The 17,444-nt window shown below is 39.9% G+C and overlaps 1 protein-coding gene across 2 annotated transcripts in view; it reads right to left on the bottom strand.

Annotated features, from left to right (window-relative positions):
- LOC133537053 (protocadherin-16-like) overlaps positions 1–17,444 on the bottom strand; it is a 225,014-nt gene that overhangs the window by 190,666 nt on the left and 16,904 nt on the right. For both annotated transcript variants that reach the window (XM_061877891.1, XM_061877890.1), the window contains one exon: positions 1–668. This exon is cut by the window's left edge and continues 1,137 nt beyond it. In XM_061877891.1, coding sequence (XP_061733875.1) covers positions 1–648 — 648 coding nt within the window. In that variant the 5' untranslated portion in view covers positions 649–668. The remainder of the gene's footprint in view (positions 669–17,444) is intronic.

Raw genomic sequence — 17,444 nt, 5'->3', positions numbered from 1 at the left:
ATAGGTGGATCTTTTCTCTCGGTCCAGAATGGCGTTGACCACCAAGTCCAGATAAAGAACTTCATTGCTTCCCCTCCGGGTCTCCAAGGTAAACGCCTGACCAATGTTTCCATCCTTAATGAGGTAGCCCTGTGTGGTGAAGTGACCTCTATCTCCATCCACTGCCGGGTCGAGGGGAAACCTGGTACCGATGGCCGTCTGCTCAGGAATTCTAAAAGCGGCTCGCCTTTTTGGAAACGTCGGACCGTGGTCGTTGATGTCGTTCACCTTTACGGTCACTTCCACAGTCACGCCTGTCATGGTGACCGCAATGAAGTTGTATCTGTCCCTCAGTTCGCGGTCCAGAACCTTGGCGGTCTTAATAATTCCCGTGCTCTCGTCGATGTCCAGGTCGGTGCTCACGCCGGTCCCCTCGTGGTCGGAGATGAAGTAGAGCGACGCCGTTACACCAAGAGGCAGCCCCGCGCTGATGTCGCCGATGATGGTCCCCGCCGGCTGCTCCTCATCCAGCTGCAGATCCAGGGTGCCTCGGACCACTGCTGAATAGACCGCCACGAGCTCCAGGACCACGTAGAACACAACCACCGCCCTCCTCGTCCACCGGCCGTCCATTGCAGACTTCCCCAAACCTTCGGCAGCTGTCTTCATTGCAGCTCCTTGTCCTAAACCTGCGGACACAAACCAGGACAAACTGAAGGATGTATCATGTCCGTGTTGAACTACACAGAGAACTCGTTGGAGAAAAACAACAAACAGTACAAAAGGACTTTCCCATATGTTGAAGTCTGACCACAAACCCACACATAACATTTTCCTACACTTCTTACTTCACCTAATAAGTCAACACCTTGTCCCCGCTGCGTCGCTTTCGCCTCGTTACATCCAAACCACATGCCGCAGCTCGCAACCTCCCATCTCCTTGGCTGCTGCGCCGTCTAATTAAAAAGTTGCATTTTTGCTGCTCACCGTGACAACGATACACTCTCCTTCAGGACCAGAGGGGGGTGAAGGATCCAGAAAATGTACCCGACTAAGAGTTACTTTGGAGCAGGGGGTGCTCAAAGGCAAATTTTTTTTAAAGCTATGCAGCACATTTTAATAATCCATCCATCCATCCATCCATTTTCTACCGCTTGTCCCTTTTGGGGTCGCGGGGAGTGCTGGAGCCTATCTCAGCTGCATTCGGATGGAAGGCGGGGTACACCCTGGACAAGTCGCACAGGGCCAACACAGATGGACAGACAACACTCACATTCACACACTTGGGTCAATTCACTGTTGCCAATCAACCTATCCCCAGGTGCATGTCTTTGGAAGTGGGAGGATGTCGGAGTACCCGGAGGGAACCCACGCAGTCACGGGGAGGAAATGCAAACTCCACACAGAAGGAATTGAAGGGATTGAACCCTACTCAGGACATGCACTAACCCCAATTCCACTGTGCTGCCACATTTTAAAAATATCAAAACAAACAAAAAAGACATTAAAAGAGCAAACAGGTGCAATGTAATGAGTAAATGTTGCAATATTGACATTAATATGAAAACTGACATTGCTCCAAAAACATTAAACACGTTTAATTGACGGTCAGATCTGAAGCTGGTTTAGAAATTTAAGCACTGAAAGTAAAAATAAAATATTGACGGTTAACTGTTTTGCAGATACCGCGTTATTTTGGTTTCAAAGTCTTCACAATCAATCAATATCAACATCCTTCATTTAACCAGGTAAAAACTCATTGGAGCATTCACACTAGAGATGTCCGATAATATAGATAAATGCTTTAAAATGTTGCATCAGAAAATATCGTCATAGTTTTCAATCAATATCAACATCCTTCATTTAACCAGGTAAAAACTCATTGGCGCATTTACACTAGAGATGTCCGATAATATAGATAAATGCTTTAAAATGTTGCATCGGAAATTATCGCCATAAGTTTCAAAAAGTAAAATTAATGACTTTTTAAAACGCGGCTGTACGTAGGCAGTTGCGTCTCCCAGTCAGCAGCCCCTCTCCTCTCAACCTCTCACACACAACACAGGAGTTGACGACTGCAGCATGACAGGTTTACTGGCGACTTTTGATGACCTCATCAAACCGCCGCGAGCGGAGCGTAACAACAACAAGAGTGTGTTGTTGCCGGTGCTGTAGCCGTGGCTAACAAGCCAGCTCGCTCGATGACTGACTAACGACACCATGTCTATGGTTTGGGATTATTTTAAAGTGTCTCCGACCGATAAAAAACTAGCAATTTGCAATGACTGCAAAAAGTTGGTTATGCGAGGAGGAACCAAGACGTCTTCCTTTAATACGAGCAATTTGATCTCCCACCTCTTCAACAATCATAAGGAGGTACACGATGAAAAGCAAACGCCGAGAAAAAAGTAGTACCACACAGTCTTGTACTAAAGGTTATTGTTTACGTTACTACTCTAGTATACTCTGGACTGAAGCTGTGTGCCTTCGTTGTTTTTGTAGCTGTTGTTTTGAGGCATGTTTAATAAAAATAATGCACTTTGTGAAAGTCAAAGTAAAGTATTTTCCATAGTTGTAATGGGTATCAGGAATATCTCAGGGAGAGCATATCCAAAATTCCAAGCTGCTGTTTTAATGTATGTTAAAAAACACAATGCACTTTGTGACTTCAATAATAAATATGGCTGTGCCATGTTGGCATTTTTTTTCATTAAACAATGCAACAAGGACAACTTTGTTACATTGTTTAATGCATCCAGCGGGGCATCACAACAAAATTTGGCATAATAATGTGTTAATTCTACGACTGTATATATAGTTATCAGTTGATATCGGAATCGGTAATTAAGAGTTGAACAATATCGGAATATTGGATATCAGCAAAAAAGCCATTATCGGACATCTCTAATTCACACATATGCTTTTCTACACCAAAATTCATCTATTTATTTCTTCTTCTCCAGTTTTTGGCATACTCTACCTTCCACATTTTTCATCCGATTCAAGGCGATCCAACTTCAAAGTGTTCAGCCTATTCAGAAATCGTGGGCTTTCCCTTGACGAATTTCAAAAATTCCCAGATTTCCCATAATTTTTCTCATTCAAAATGAATTGGCCATTTTTCAAACTTCCATTTCCAAATGTTTCAACTTATTCATACCAATCCACCATTCTGCACATTCAAACTATTCCCTTTTTTTCAAACCCCTTTTTTGACCCTTTTTTCTGTCGACGACTCCTTCCAACATTTTTCAACCCACTTTAACCGTTCCACCGTCAAAACGTTCCTCTTAATCAGGACAACAAACAAAGTTGTTTTTTGAACTGGAAAAATTCCCGGTTTTCTCGAAATTCTTGGAATTTCTTAATACCATTTGTCAATGAAAAATGTTACTACTTTAACTAGGGCTGGGCGATATATTGATATAGTCGATATATATATATATAAACCCGTGATATATAGTCGATATATCGCGGGTTTGTCTTTGCGATATAGAAAATGACTATATCGTGATATTCGAGTATACATTCTCACGCAGTTGCTTTTAGCTTCGGACATTACACTACAAACTTTTCTCACTCTTCGTTGTCTCTCCTCACAGAGACATAAGACAAGCACACCTTCTTGCATACGTATACACCATCACGGAGCAGAGAGGTAGCGGCATGGGTAACGTTAGCTGTGGTGCGAGTGGTAATACGAGAGAATGAAGGTGGCAATCTGGTAACAAATGATGGAAGAATTAATTCCCAAGAAAAACAGCAGGGGGTCCATCATCTGGCGGTGGTTAGGCTTCAAGCGGGAATATGTCGAACAGACAACTGTAATTTTTCAAGTGTGGGGCAAAAGCGTTGCTACAAAAAGTAACATTATTGAAAATTCACCTGCTAAAGAATGAAGAGTGCTTGAAAGTGCGCATGTCAACATCTCCTTTCGGTGCCACACTGACAAAATGCCCAAGCAACCATTTCCACATCAACACTGTATGAAAAAAATAGTCAGCAACAGAGGGAGATAACATCCGCAGTAACCTACCACATAGTGAAGGACATACACTATTTGATTTCCTAATATGCAGCTCAATTTTATGTGACAGTAATTGAAAATTCTTGTGTGACATCATGCACAAAAGTGCACTTTATTTGTTTTTATCTATTGTAGTGGCGTTCTGTACAAAAAGTGCACTTTAATTTAGTGTTGTTTTAATACGTCATTTTAGTGACATCATGCACCAAAGTGCACTAATAGCTTGTTTTAAAATGTCTCTGACAATCTTGCACTTTCTGTTTTGAAATGACTTGAATGTTTGTGCCACTGCTTAATAACTGTTTAATAAATACAGTTTTGGTCAATTTACTTTGTTGTGATTTCCCTCTCTGCATGAAAGTTTAAAATGAGCATATATTAATGTAGTATGAAGAAGAATGTTTTAATGTAGACACATCGAATCATCATACTGCTGTCATTATATGTATCATCAAGTGTTCATTCAAGGCTATGGCAAAATATCGAGATATATATTCTGTATCGCGACATGGCATAAAAATATCGAGATATTAAAAAAAGGTCATATCGCCCAGCCCTAACTTTAACTTTTCTCGACCGATTTTCCAAAGAATTGCCGCTTTTCCCGAAATTCGCTAAATTTCAAATTAAATTCCCATTGAAATGAATGGGACATTTTTCCTAAGTTCCACAATTACCACATTTTTCATCCGTTCCAACTCCAAAATATTCAGCCTGTTCAAAATAGTGACCTCTCTTTCAACATCTTCCAGGATAGTGTGAGCATAACGTTAGCTAAAACATAAAAAAAACATCCACATCTTACCGAAACATGTTTCCTCTATTTTGAAGTGACGATGTATATGGTTAGGATTATATCAATACTGATACCAATATTGCTATTCATCAGTACTCTTATCGATAGTATATGTAATTGGTATAAATAAAAATGTGGACCATTTTTATTAGCAGAAGAGGCAATACACCAGCAACGTCAAGCAACAACTGTTTTTTTTTAAGCTTGCATTGCTTCATTATTGCTTCCCTATTTGTAGGGGTGTAACGATACAAAAACATTTTGGTTCGGTACGTAGCGCGGTTTACAGGTCACGGTTCGGTTCATTTTCAGTAAGAAAACAACAAAATATACATTTTTGGGTTATTTATTTACCAAATTTGTAAACAATGGCTTGATCCTTTTAACATTGGGAACACTATAATAATTCTGCCCATGTTAATCAACATTAAACTGCCTCAAATTGTTGCTCGGATTAAATAAAATTACAAAACTTTTCTTCTACATATAAAAAGTGCAACATTAAACGGTTTCAAGTCAACTCATCATGCTTAATTTATCACAGAATTCGGAAAGCCTGTCGTTGATTTTTATTATGTAAATGTAATATTTTTATCAACATGTGATAGCAGGGACCCAGCCATTCAAAGCTTTTCTGTCCGTAAAACAAACACACACACACACCGCAAAATGAGCTAACGTTATGCTAAAAGCTAATAAGCCTTCACCTCAAGCCAGAACTGCGAGCAAGCTGAGCTGCAGTTTAAGTTTCTAGAAGGTCAATGGGCTCATAGTGATGTTACTAGTAGTTGACTGGAGTGTTTATTATCATTTGGGGAGAGCACGCTCCCTTATGCTCACCTGCTAAACACCTATCTGCTCGACGCTGAAACATTTACTACATGCGCTCTGAATACGCACTGCTGATTGGTTGTTACTACTCTGAATATGCACTGCTGATTGGCTGGTACTGCTATATATGTAACCAATCAGATGGTTGTGTGGGTGGGACAATGCTGGGTGCTGAGACAGAGGCAGAAGAAGCAAATCAGCTTGTTAAGACTTCGAAATTCGTTCGGTACACCCCCATACCAAAACAGTTCAATACAAATACACGTACCGTTACACCCCTACTTATTTGTGATTATTCCAACACGATTATCCCATCCTGTGTCTTTTTTATGCGTAGCAGCTGAAGTGAACGTGACCGCGTGTCATAATTACAACGGTTAGCTTTATGAAAACAAACACAAAACAACAGCCTTATCATTTGTCCAGAACAGACCGACCCAGTTAGGAACAGGCACCAGAAAAAAAATACCGGAACTCGGAAGTATAATTCTTGTCGGCTCCGTTTGATTGGTCAAATGGAGTCACAGGTCACAAATGCCTGCATTGGATTGGTCAAACAGAGTCACGTGACAGAACGAGCCAAAAGAATCGGTCTTAATAATAGGTTGTAATGATAATAATAATAATAATAATGCATTAGATTTATATAGCGCTTTTCTAGACACTTTACAGAGAAGTGAGAACCCATCATTCGTTCACCCCACATTCACACAAAGTGGTGGTAAGCTACATTTGTAGCCACAGCTGCCCTTTTCCATAAATCCAATGATGATATAAATAAATGTCGCCATACCTAGTTACTACTTAGCTCTACTTGTGACACATATGACATGAACATGAGCGTGTAAAAGCAAATATCAGTACGCCAGAACATTCTTAAGTGAAGATCCCCCCGTGTTGAAGTATTCATGACAAGTTCATGAATATTAACCGCCTTTAGACTTAGTCGGCGTACTGTGCAGATAAAAAGATCCACACAGCTTAAAGATGTGAAGATGGAAAAAAACGGACAAAGTGGAGCAAAGTAGAGCATGAACATCAAGAATTGTATTTACCTAATATCCTCACATCTGTGCTTCAAAGTAGGGCTGGGCGATTTGGCCTTTCATTAATATCTCGATATTTTAGGCCATGTCACGTTACACGATATATATCTCCATATTTTTGCCTTAGCCTTCAATTAACACCTGATGCATATAATCACAGCAGTAGAATTATTCTATGTGTCTACATTAAAACATTCTTGTTCATACTGCATTAATATATGCTACTTTTAAACTTTCATGCAGAGAGGGAAATCACAACTAAGTCAATTTAGCAAAACTGTATTTATTTAACAGTTACTAAGCTGTGGCAGAAACATTCATGACATTCCCAAAACAGAAAGTGCAAGATTGTCAGACACATTTTAAAACAAGCAATTAGTGCACTTTTGTGAATGATGTAACCAAGATGACATATCAAAACAACACTAAATTAAACTGAACTTTTTGTACAGATTGCCACTACAATAGTTAAGAACAAATAAAGTGCACTTTTGTGCATGATGTCACACAAGATATTTCAATAAGTGTCTAATAAAAATGAGCTGCATAATAAGAAATCAAATAGTGTACGTCCTTCACTATGTGGTAGGTTCCTGCGGACGTTATCGCCCATATACGGTGTTGTTCTGGAAATTGCTGCTTTGGCATTTTGTGGGTGTGGCAGCGGCCGAGATGTTGAAATGCAGTTTCAAGCACTCTTCATACAAAAAGTCCGGGTGACTTTTCAAATGATGCTACACATTAGCTGTGGTGCTACTTTTTGTAGCAACGCTTTTGCCGCATAATTGTTCAACAAAGGAAATGTATGTAAAATCAACGTTGCATCAACTTCTTGTGCCTGCTGGGAGGTAAAATGATTTGTATTTTCTTATTGTGGCAACAGGATTTTTACCGATTTGGAGCGACCAACATCATTTTTGAGTGTGTGTGTGTGTGTGTGTGTGTGTGTGTGTGTGTGTGTGTATACTGCATATACTCCTAGTATATGCAGTATACTTATATACACGTCTGATATATACATGTATATATGTATGTATAGACATATGTGTACATATATACATATATGTACACATATGTCTATACATGAATACACACATATATACATACAAACACACATGCATATATACACACGTTCATACACACATATGCATATATTCATACATACACACATATGCATATATACATACATACAAACACACAAATGCATACATACACACATATGGATATATACATACACACATATGCATATACACATACACACATATGCATATATTCATACATACACACATACATACATACATACAAACACACAAATGCATACATACACACATACATACATACATGCATACATACATACATACATACATACACACACACACATGCATATATACATACACACATACATACATACATACATACATACATACAAACAAACACACACCTACATAGATACACACATATGCTTGTATACATACATACACACATGCATATATACAGACATTCATACGGATATATGCATATATAAATACACATGTAAGCATATATACATACATTCACACTCTTACAGGGAAGCAATAATATATATATATATATAATCTAAGTATGCCAGGTTTTTTTTACTTAATTAGGGTGTTTGTCGAGGCTGGAACCAATTATTCATGTTTACATTGTTTCCTCCGTGCAACTCTGCTTCTACCATATCGGTATACGAACCATGTTCAACAACCAATTATGTTTGTAAATGGAGGTTCCACTGTCAGGGCAACATGTTTTTCCATTATACTGATACTATAAATTTAAGCATTTGCGGACTTTTTCGAACGTCAACGCCTCGCGGCTCCCCCTAGTGTTGTGATGGATGCGTGCAAACAGACCACAAGCCCCCTGGTGTGACCCCTGAGAGGGAACAATGTCGCATCCTCGACAGCGGCGTACAAAGGCTCCGTGCAGTCTAGCAAACCAACTCTGTCTGGCTTTGCATCTTTGTAATTAGCCTCTGCTGGAAGGCGGCCACACGTCCGCAGGCCTTCCAGCGCCACTTCACAGCCTTCGCAAACAAAAGATGCAAACTTCGTTGTCAGCACATCGCAGATTTACTTGTTGTGACACAATGGAATCAAGAAGAAGGCCCGAATCTAAATCTTTTGTGGAAAAAAATGGGACTTTAATACGGAGGTCTTTAACTGGAAGTGCGACACCTAGGGGGCTCAAGTAAGTACTGCGGGAAGAGGGCGTAAAGTATATGTTTGATTGGACAATTTTTTATATTTCGAAAGCTATTTTTCTACCTATTTCAATTGCAATATTTGATTATAAATCCGGAAATAAACATCATAAAAGTTTTTTTTATTGTCCGCTATCTGCTCTGCAGACGTTCTCCATGTATGTTTTACACTTGATACAGTCATCTATGTTCAGACACATTTACCTCTGCACGTTAATACTTGTGTCATGACAATTATTATAAGCTTCCGGTATTTTCTAATATTTTCTGTCCGGTGCACTTTTTTTTTCTATTTCCCGTATTCCTCCTTTTCGCCACTACTTCTCCTATCTGAGCATCGAAACTGATACGGTCCTATTTCCCGCTACTTTTGGGGGGTTGCAATAGATGCCGAGTAGAGACGGTTAATTCATGTGTTTATATTCTTTTGCATGTTGCACAGCTTTCCCTATATGCTTTTGAGACTATTTAGCATCTTTTGTCTACTTCAATACTGCACTATCTTTGCTTTTGCTAATAGGTAGATTTTTTTTAAATGCAATTCGCCTGCCGTCTCTCCATCCTGGAGTCCAGAACAACACTAACACACAACCAAGTTTCATTCATATACACATACATTTATATACAAATGTATATATATACACATATACAGTTGATATGCATATATAAATACACATATATATACATATATGTATATATACACGTATGTGTGTATGTATATATATATATACACACACACACATATAAATATATATACACGTGTGTATATATATATATACATACAAACACAAACACACACATATATATATATATATATATATATATATATATACGTACATACAATCTTATATATACACGTGTGTATATATACATGTGTGCACATATATATATATATACACATATGTATATACATATACATAAATATATATATATATATATATATATATATATACACACACACACATATATATATATATATATATATACAAATATATATATATATATATATACACACACATATAGATACACACACATATGTATACACATATATACACACATATATACATACATATATATACACATATATATACATACTTACATACATATATACACATACATACATATATACATACATATATATACATATGTATACATACTGTATATATGTATACATGCATATGTATACATACACACATACATATATATATATATATATATATATATATATATATACACAGTCTATATATACATATACACAGTATATATATACATATATACAGTACATATATATATATACACACACACACACACACACATATACATGGTATATATATAAATATATGTAACATAAAAATATATACTCATATGTGTATGTGCATGTATAAACAAACATACATACAAACATACATATATACAAATGTAAACATATGTTTAGGTTTAGATCTATAAATACACAGTACCGTATTTTTCGGAGTATAAGTCGCACCTGCCGAAAATGCATAAAAAAGAAGGAAAAAAACATATATACGTCGCACTGGAGTATAAGGCGCATTTTTGGAGGAAATTTATTAGATAAAATCCAACAAGAACAGGCATTTGAAAGGCAATTTAAAATAAATAAAGAATAGTGAACAACAGGCTGTTATGTGACATAAATAATCAATCAATCAATCAATGTTTACTTATATAGCCCTGAATCACTAGTGTCTCAAAGGGCTGCACAAACCACAAGACAAACCACTACGACATCCTCGGTAGGCCCACATAAGGGCAAGGAAAACTCACACCCAGTGGGACGTCGGTGACAATGATGACTATGAGAACCTTGGAGAGGACGAAAGCAATGGATGTCGAGCGGGTCTAACATGATACTGTGAAAGTTCAATCCATAATGGATCCAACACAGTCGTAAGAGTCCAGTCCAAAGCGGATCCAACACAGCAGCGAGAGTCCCGTTCACAGCGGAGCCAGCAGGAAAACATCCCAAGCGGAGGCGGATCAGCAGCACAGAGATGTCCCCAGCCGATACACAGGCAAGCAGTACATGGCCACCGGATCGGACCGGACCCCCTCCACAAGGGAGAGGGGGACATAGGAGAAAAAGAAAAGAAACGGCAGATCAACTGGTCTAAAAAGGGAGTCTATTTAAAGGCTAGAGTATACAAATGAGTTTTAAGGTGAGACTTAAAATGCTTCTACTGAGGTGGCATCTCGAACTGTTACCGGGAGGGCATTCCAGAGTACTGGAGCCCGAACGGAAAACGCTCTATAGCCCGCAGACTTTTTTTGGGCTTTGGGAATCACTAATAAGCCGGAGTCTTTTGAACGCAGATTTCTGGTACAATACAGTCGGCAATATAGGATGGAGGTAGACCGTGTAGTATTTTATACGTAAGTAGCAAAACCTTAAAGTCACATCTTAAGTGCACAGGAAGCCAGTGCAGGTGAGCCACTACAGGCGTAATATGATCAAACTTTCTTGTTCTTGTCAAAAGTCTAGCAGCCGCATTTTGTACCAACTGTAATCTTTTAATGCTAGACATGGGGAGACCCGAAAATAATACTTTACAGTAATCGAGGCGAGACGTAACAAACGCATGGATAATGATCTCAGCGTCTTTAGTGGACAGAATGGAGGGAATTTTAGCGATATTACGGAGATGAAAGAAGGCCGTTTTAGTAACGCTTTTAATGTGTGCCTCAAAGGAGAGAGTTGGGTCGAAGATAACACCCAGATTCTTTACCGAGTCGCCTTGTTTAATTGTTTGGTTGTCAAATGTTAGATTTGTATTATTAAATAGAGGTCGGTGTCTAGCAGGACCGATAATCAGCATTTCCGTTTTTTTGGCGTTGCGTTGCAAAAAGTTAGCGGACATCCATTGTTTAATTTCATTAAGACACGCCTCCAGCAGACTACAATCCGGCGTGTTGGTCATCTTTAGGGGCATGTAGAGTTGGGTGTCATCAGCATAACAGTGAAAGCTAACACTGTATTTGCGTATGATGTCCCCTAGCGGCAGCATGTAGATGCTGAAGAGTGCAGGGCCAAGGACCGAACCTTGGGGAACTCCACACGTTACCTTAACGTAGTCTGAGGTCACATTGTTATGGGAGACGCAATGCATCCTATCAGTAAGATAAGAGTTAAACCAAGACAGGGCTAAGTCTGACATACCAATTCATGTTTTGATACGTTCTAATAAAATATTATGATCGACGGTATCGAAAGCAGCGCTAAGATTGAGGAGCAGCAACATAGATGACGCATCAGAATCCATCGTTAGCAATAGATCATTAGTCATTTTTGCGAGGGCTGTCTCCGTGGAGTGATTTGCCCTGAAACCGGATTGAAAGGTTTCACATAGATTGTTAGACGCTAAGTGTTCATTTAACTGCTCCGCAACAATTTTTTCGAGGATTTTAGGGAAGGTGAGACACCGGTGGGTAGTTTACCATGAGGTCAGGATCGAGGTTACCAACTGTAAATAAACTGTAAAAAAAATAAAACTGTAAATAAATATAAGTAAATAACCAACTGAGAAGGTGCCTGATATGTTAACATAACATATTATGGTAAGAGTCATTCAAATAACTATAACATATCGAACATGCTATACATTTACCAAACAATCTGTCACTCCTGATTGCTAAATCCCATGAAATCTTTGTTTTCGGTGTCGCTTCTAAACAATTCTGCCAACTTCTAAGGAAGACAACGCACCGCTTCCTCTTCTATCGGTACGTCGCTTACGTCAGAGTCATTGTCAGGTGCAGTTCCAATTATTCCAGCCTTTCTGAATCCGGACAGGATGGTTTCGGTTGTCACTGAAGCCCATGCTTTGTCGATCCATCCCATGACATCCAGAAAAGTTGCATGGTGCATTCTCCCGGTTGCCGTGAAGCTGTGTTTTCTTCATTTCAGTAATAGTAGTCTCCGCTTTTCGCCAGTCCCTTACAAGTTTCTCGTTTACTCCAAACTTTCTTTCTGCTGCTCGATTGCCGTTTCCTGCTGCGTATTTCACTACTTCCAGCTTGTAACCTGCAGTATATGCTTTCCTTTTCGGTGCCATTTTTGTTCAGCCCTTTGTTTTTATAAGTTACCGCCAATGTATCGTAGCAGGTAACGTCTTCTTCCCCACAATGCACTTCTGCCATGACCCGCCTCCGCCGAATTTTCATTGGTTGACATGTGTGTGACGATTGCTGTAGCATCTTCTTTTCCCACAATGCATTTCTGCCATGACCCGCCTCCGTCGAATTTTCATTGGTTGACGTGTGTGTGACGATTGCTGACAACCGGCTAGTCTTATACGTGAATGAGATAAATAATATTTGATATTTTACGGTAATATGTTAATAATTTCACACATAAGTCGCTCCGGAGTATACGTCGCACCCCCAGCCAAACTATGAAAAAAACTGCGACTTATATTCCGAAAAATACGGTACGTGTATAAAAATGTGTGTATACATACATTAGGGTTCTCCCGATCCGATATTTGGATCGGATCGGCCGCCGATATTTGCCAAAAAATGCGTATCGGCAAGGCATGGGAAAATGCCGATCCAGATCCAGTTTTTAAAAACTCCGGTCCGATTTAAATAATACATTTCGCATTTTCCAGCACACCTTCAAAACATCCACAGGTCTGTGTTCTAACCGTTCAGACGGCCGTGTGAATTAAAAGTTACGGTAAAAATGTCAGCTGTGTGGGTTTATTTTATCCTAAAAAACGAAAAAGATGAAGAGGTGGAGTGCAAAATATGCCACAATAAAGTCAAGCGTGGTGGTAAAATTGTAAGACATTTTAATGACTCTTGCTTTTTAGCACTCATCATAGATGAACACAGGAACAGGCTGACACCTGAGAATCTTGAAGTGCTCGTCTTTGTTAGAAAGAATCTCTCCATTATGCGTGGACTTCAATTGTCTGCCCCCCCCCCCTCGCTGGGGCAAACAATTGAAGGGAGTGTGTAGATTTTTTTTTTGATTTTTTTTTTTTCAAGTTTACAGTTGTTCAAGAGCAAGTATTGATGCTGAGTTATAGACATTTTATCCCATTCAGGTTGTTTGTGTGTTTTGCTTTTTTAAATAATGTTTACAACATTATTTGCACTTTACACTGTTCACTTTTTTACTGTTTAATGATGCCATTTCTGTTTGTCATGTATAATTTGTGATATTTTGTGTTTATCCTTGAATACCAACTATTGTGTATTATTCAAACTCACCTAATTCAGCTGGCTAGTTGTTATCAAGAGTACTAAAATCCTTTTCAGCATGAATCTGACAACTAAGTAGGCTAAATAACTTTGAACTTTAATACATGCTCGGATAGGCCAGTATCGGATCGGAAGTGCAAAAACAATATCGGTATCGGATCGGAAGTGCAAAAACCTGGATCGGGAGATCCCTAACATACATATGCGTGTCTATATATGTGTGTGTATATACATACATTGTGTGTATGCGTTTGTTTATATGTTAAGTGGTAAATGGGTTGTACTTATATAGCACTTTTCTACCTTTTTTTTCAAAGGAACTCAAAGCGCTTTGACAGTATTTCCACATTCACCCATTCGCACACACTCATTCACACACTGATGGCGAGAGCTGCCATGCACGGCGCTAACCAGGACCCATCAGGAGCAAGGGTGAAGTGTCTTGCTCAAGGACACAACGGACGTGACTAGGATGGTAGAAGGTGGGGATTGAACCAGTAACCCTCAGATTGCTGGCACGGCCACTCTACCAACTTCGCCACGCCGTCAGTGCGGAGGAGTACCGAACGAGTTCCACACGATCATATAAAGTAGCCGCCTATGCTAAACTCTTAACAAGCTGCTCCGCTCCGTTCTGCCTCTGTCTCTGTCTCCTGCACAGCACCCTGCATTGTCCCTCCCACACAACCATCTGATTGGTTACAACCGTAGGGATAATAGCCAATCAGCAGTGCGTATTCAGAGCGCATCTAGTCAGCGCTTCAGCGTCAAGCAGACAGGCATTTAGCAGGTGAGCAACGGCCTCTCCCCAAATTATACTAAACACTTCCAAGTCAACTACATTCTAAACATCACTATGAGCCCGTTGAACTTCTAAAAACAAACTGCAGCTCAGCTCACTCGCAGTCCTGGCTTTAGGTGAAGACTAGTTAGCTTTTAGCGTAACGTTAGCTCATTTTGCAGTGTGTGCGTGTGTCCGTGTGTGTGTGTGTGTGTGTGTGTGTGTGCATGTGTGTGCGTGCATGTGTGTGTTTGCGTGGGTGTGTGTTACGGACAGTGCGGATTGAGGTGTGTTGAAGCAGCAAAAAAGGACATTATATTAAATGAAGAGTTTCTGTCTCTGATAGTGTATATAATAATGTAAGTGCATCATAAAGCCTACATGAACTCCATGGTGTTCAGGGATGAATAGTCTCCTATTGCTATTGTGCTATTTTTTTTTTCAGCTATAGTTAATAAATTAACAATGATGAGTTGACTTGAAACTGTTTAATGTTGCACTTTTTATTTGTGTCATCATTTTATTTAATCAAAGCAACAATTTGAGGCAATTTAATGTGGATTAACGTGGGCAGGATTATTATAATGTTCCCAATGTTAAAAGGATCAAGCCATTGTTTACAAATTTGGTAAATAAATAACCAAAAAATGTATATTTTGTTGTTTTCTTACTGTATCGAAAATGAACCGAACCGTGACCTCTAAACCGACGTACATACTGAACCGAAATGTTTGTGTACCGTTACACCCCTAGTGTATATACATGTGTGTATGTATATATACAGACACAAACTTGATTGGCCAAAACGTCCAGGGAAGTCGTGTATAATTTGCGAGGATAGGTTGAATTTCCGTGAATTTGGCGCCATGTTGACGTTGTTAAATCCCGCAGGGACCGATGAACAGCAGCAAATGAAAGGGTGAACTCGTGCTTGGCATCCGGCGAGCTTTGCGATTGCTGTTGTTGGCGACAACGTCAGCCTGAGCCTAAAAAACCTTTGACAGCCGTCAAACCTGCAAGTCTTCTCTACGGATTTATGCTCGGCAACACTGGCTATTTTTTATTTATTTTTTGAGGGTATTTTTGACAAAGCGTTCTCCGGAGCACAAAAGAGAAGTTTTCCGAGGCCAGAGTCTTTGTCAGGATGCCACGAGTGAAATAAAGCACCCTTTGGTTTGGGCAGGACCTCTGCAGCCAGGAGCACTAATGGATCCAGCAGACACGCCGGGCTCGGAGCTCGTGCACCGAGCTAAATGCCTTCCACAGCCGCGGCCCCACACAGGCCTGCGCCGAAGTCTGGGGTCAGTCCACAATCAGCATTTGTGGCGCTGAGATATGTTTGAAAAGCAGCGTGAACGCGAGCACTGCAGCGAGTAAGTCGATCTCTCTGTGGCTTTTGCTCCTGTTTACTTTTGCATCCTCCACTTTTGAAATCCTCACGAGCGGGCCGATCCAAGGTCTCGGGGATTCACGCGCGGAGCGAAACATCTGCTCGGGCACGGTGGATTTCATTGTGCTGACTGTGCACTCTCGCCAAACAACAACAACCTACATACACACATACTGTACATCTTGTCTGCACAACAAATGTCATCCGCACCAATACGGCTTTTTCACCTATGATACCACACCGATATTAGTCCGATATCAGCAGGACCCGTATTATCCAGTAATGTGGAATGCTAGAAGAAGTTTGATGGCGCATGTGAGTGAGTCAACACACACACAGAGCACCCGCCAGCAGAAAGAGGGAGAATGGACGTATATTTCTTTTTCAAAACTAAACATAAAAGGTGGAGCTGAAGCGCTGCTTTAAAACATAGCTATTTTGCGCCTAACATGCCTCCACAGTCAGGGTTTCCCACACATTCATTTATTTGTGGCGGCCCGCCACGAAAGAATTACAGCCACCACAAATTAAAAAAAATTTTTTTTTTTTTAATAAATTTAAAAAAAGTATTTTTTATTTTTTTCCGGCTTTTGACTTGCTTGACCGCTCATAAAAGCAATGGGACTCTGTCTGCGAATGGAGCTTGTAATTACATATTATATAGATATGTAAATATTATATAAATATGCATATAAATATGTACATAAAGTGTTGTAATTATATTCCAACTCCGCGTTCTTCTTGGTCATCGCCGCCGCCGCCGCTGCTGCCTCCGCCCCCACGCCCCACCCCGCCGCCCGACCACACCACCACAAATAGATGCCTGATCCGGGGGGAAACACTGATAGTGTCTGAGCAACTTTTAAAACACGAATCCTTGCATCCACGGCGACACAAAGTATGTAAAAAGAGTCCTGCAGAGTATTCACTTGTGTGTGATATCATGTGCGATACAGCGTGTTTACTTGTGTGTAAGATCACGGCGATACAAGCTGCAGCATGTTTACTTGTATGTGTTAGAATGTGCGATACAAGCAGACCTGCAGCGTTTTTATTTGCGTGTGATATCATGTGCGATACAAGAAGTCCTGCAGTGTGTTGACTTGCGTATGATATCATGTGCCATACGAGTAGTCTTCCAGGGTGT

Source organism: Nerophis ophidion, linkage group LG18 (genome assembly GCF_033978795.1).
Source record: "Nerophis ophidion isolate RoL-2023_Sa linkage group LG18, RoL_Noph_v1.0, whole genome shotgun sequence".
In the NCBI taxonomy this organism is placed as follows: domain Eukaryota; kingdom Metazoa; phylum Chordata; class Actinopteri; order Syngnathiformes; family Syngnathidae; genus Nerophis; species Nerophis ophidion.
The sequence above is the reverse complement of the archived record's forward strand: the minus strand, read 5'-3'. Positions and strand labels throughout refer to the sequence as shown.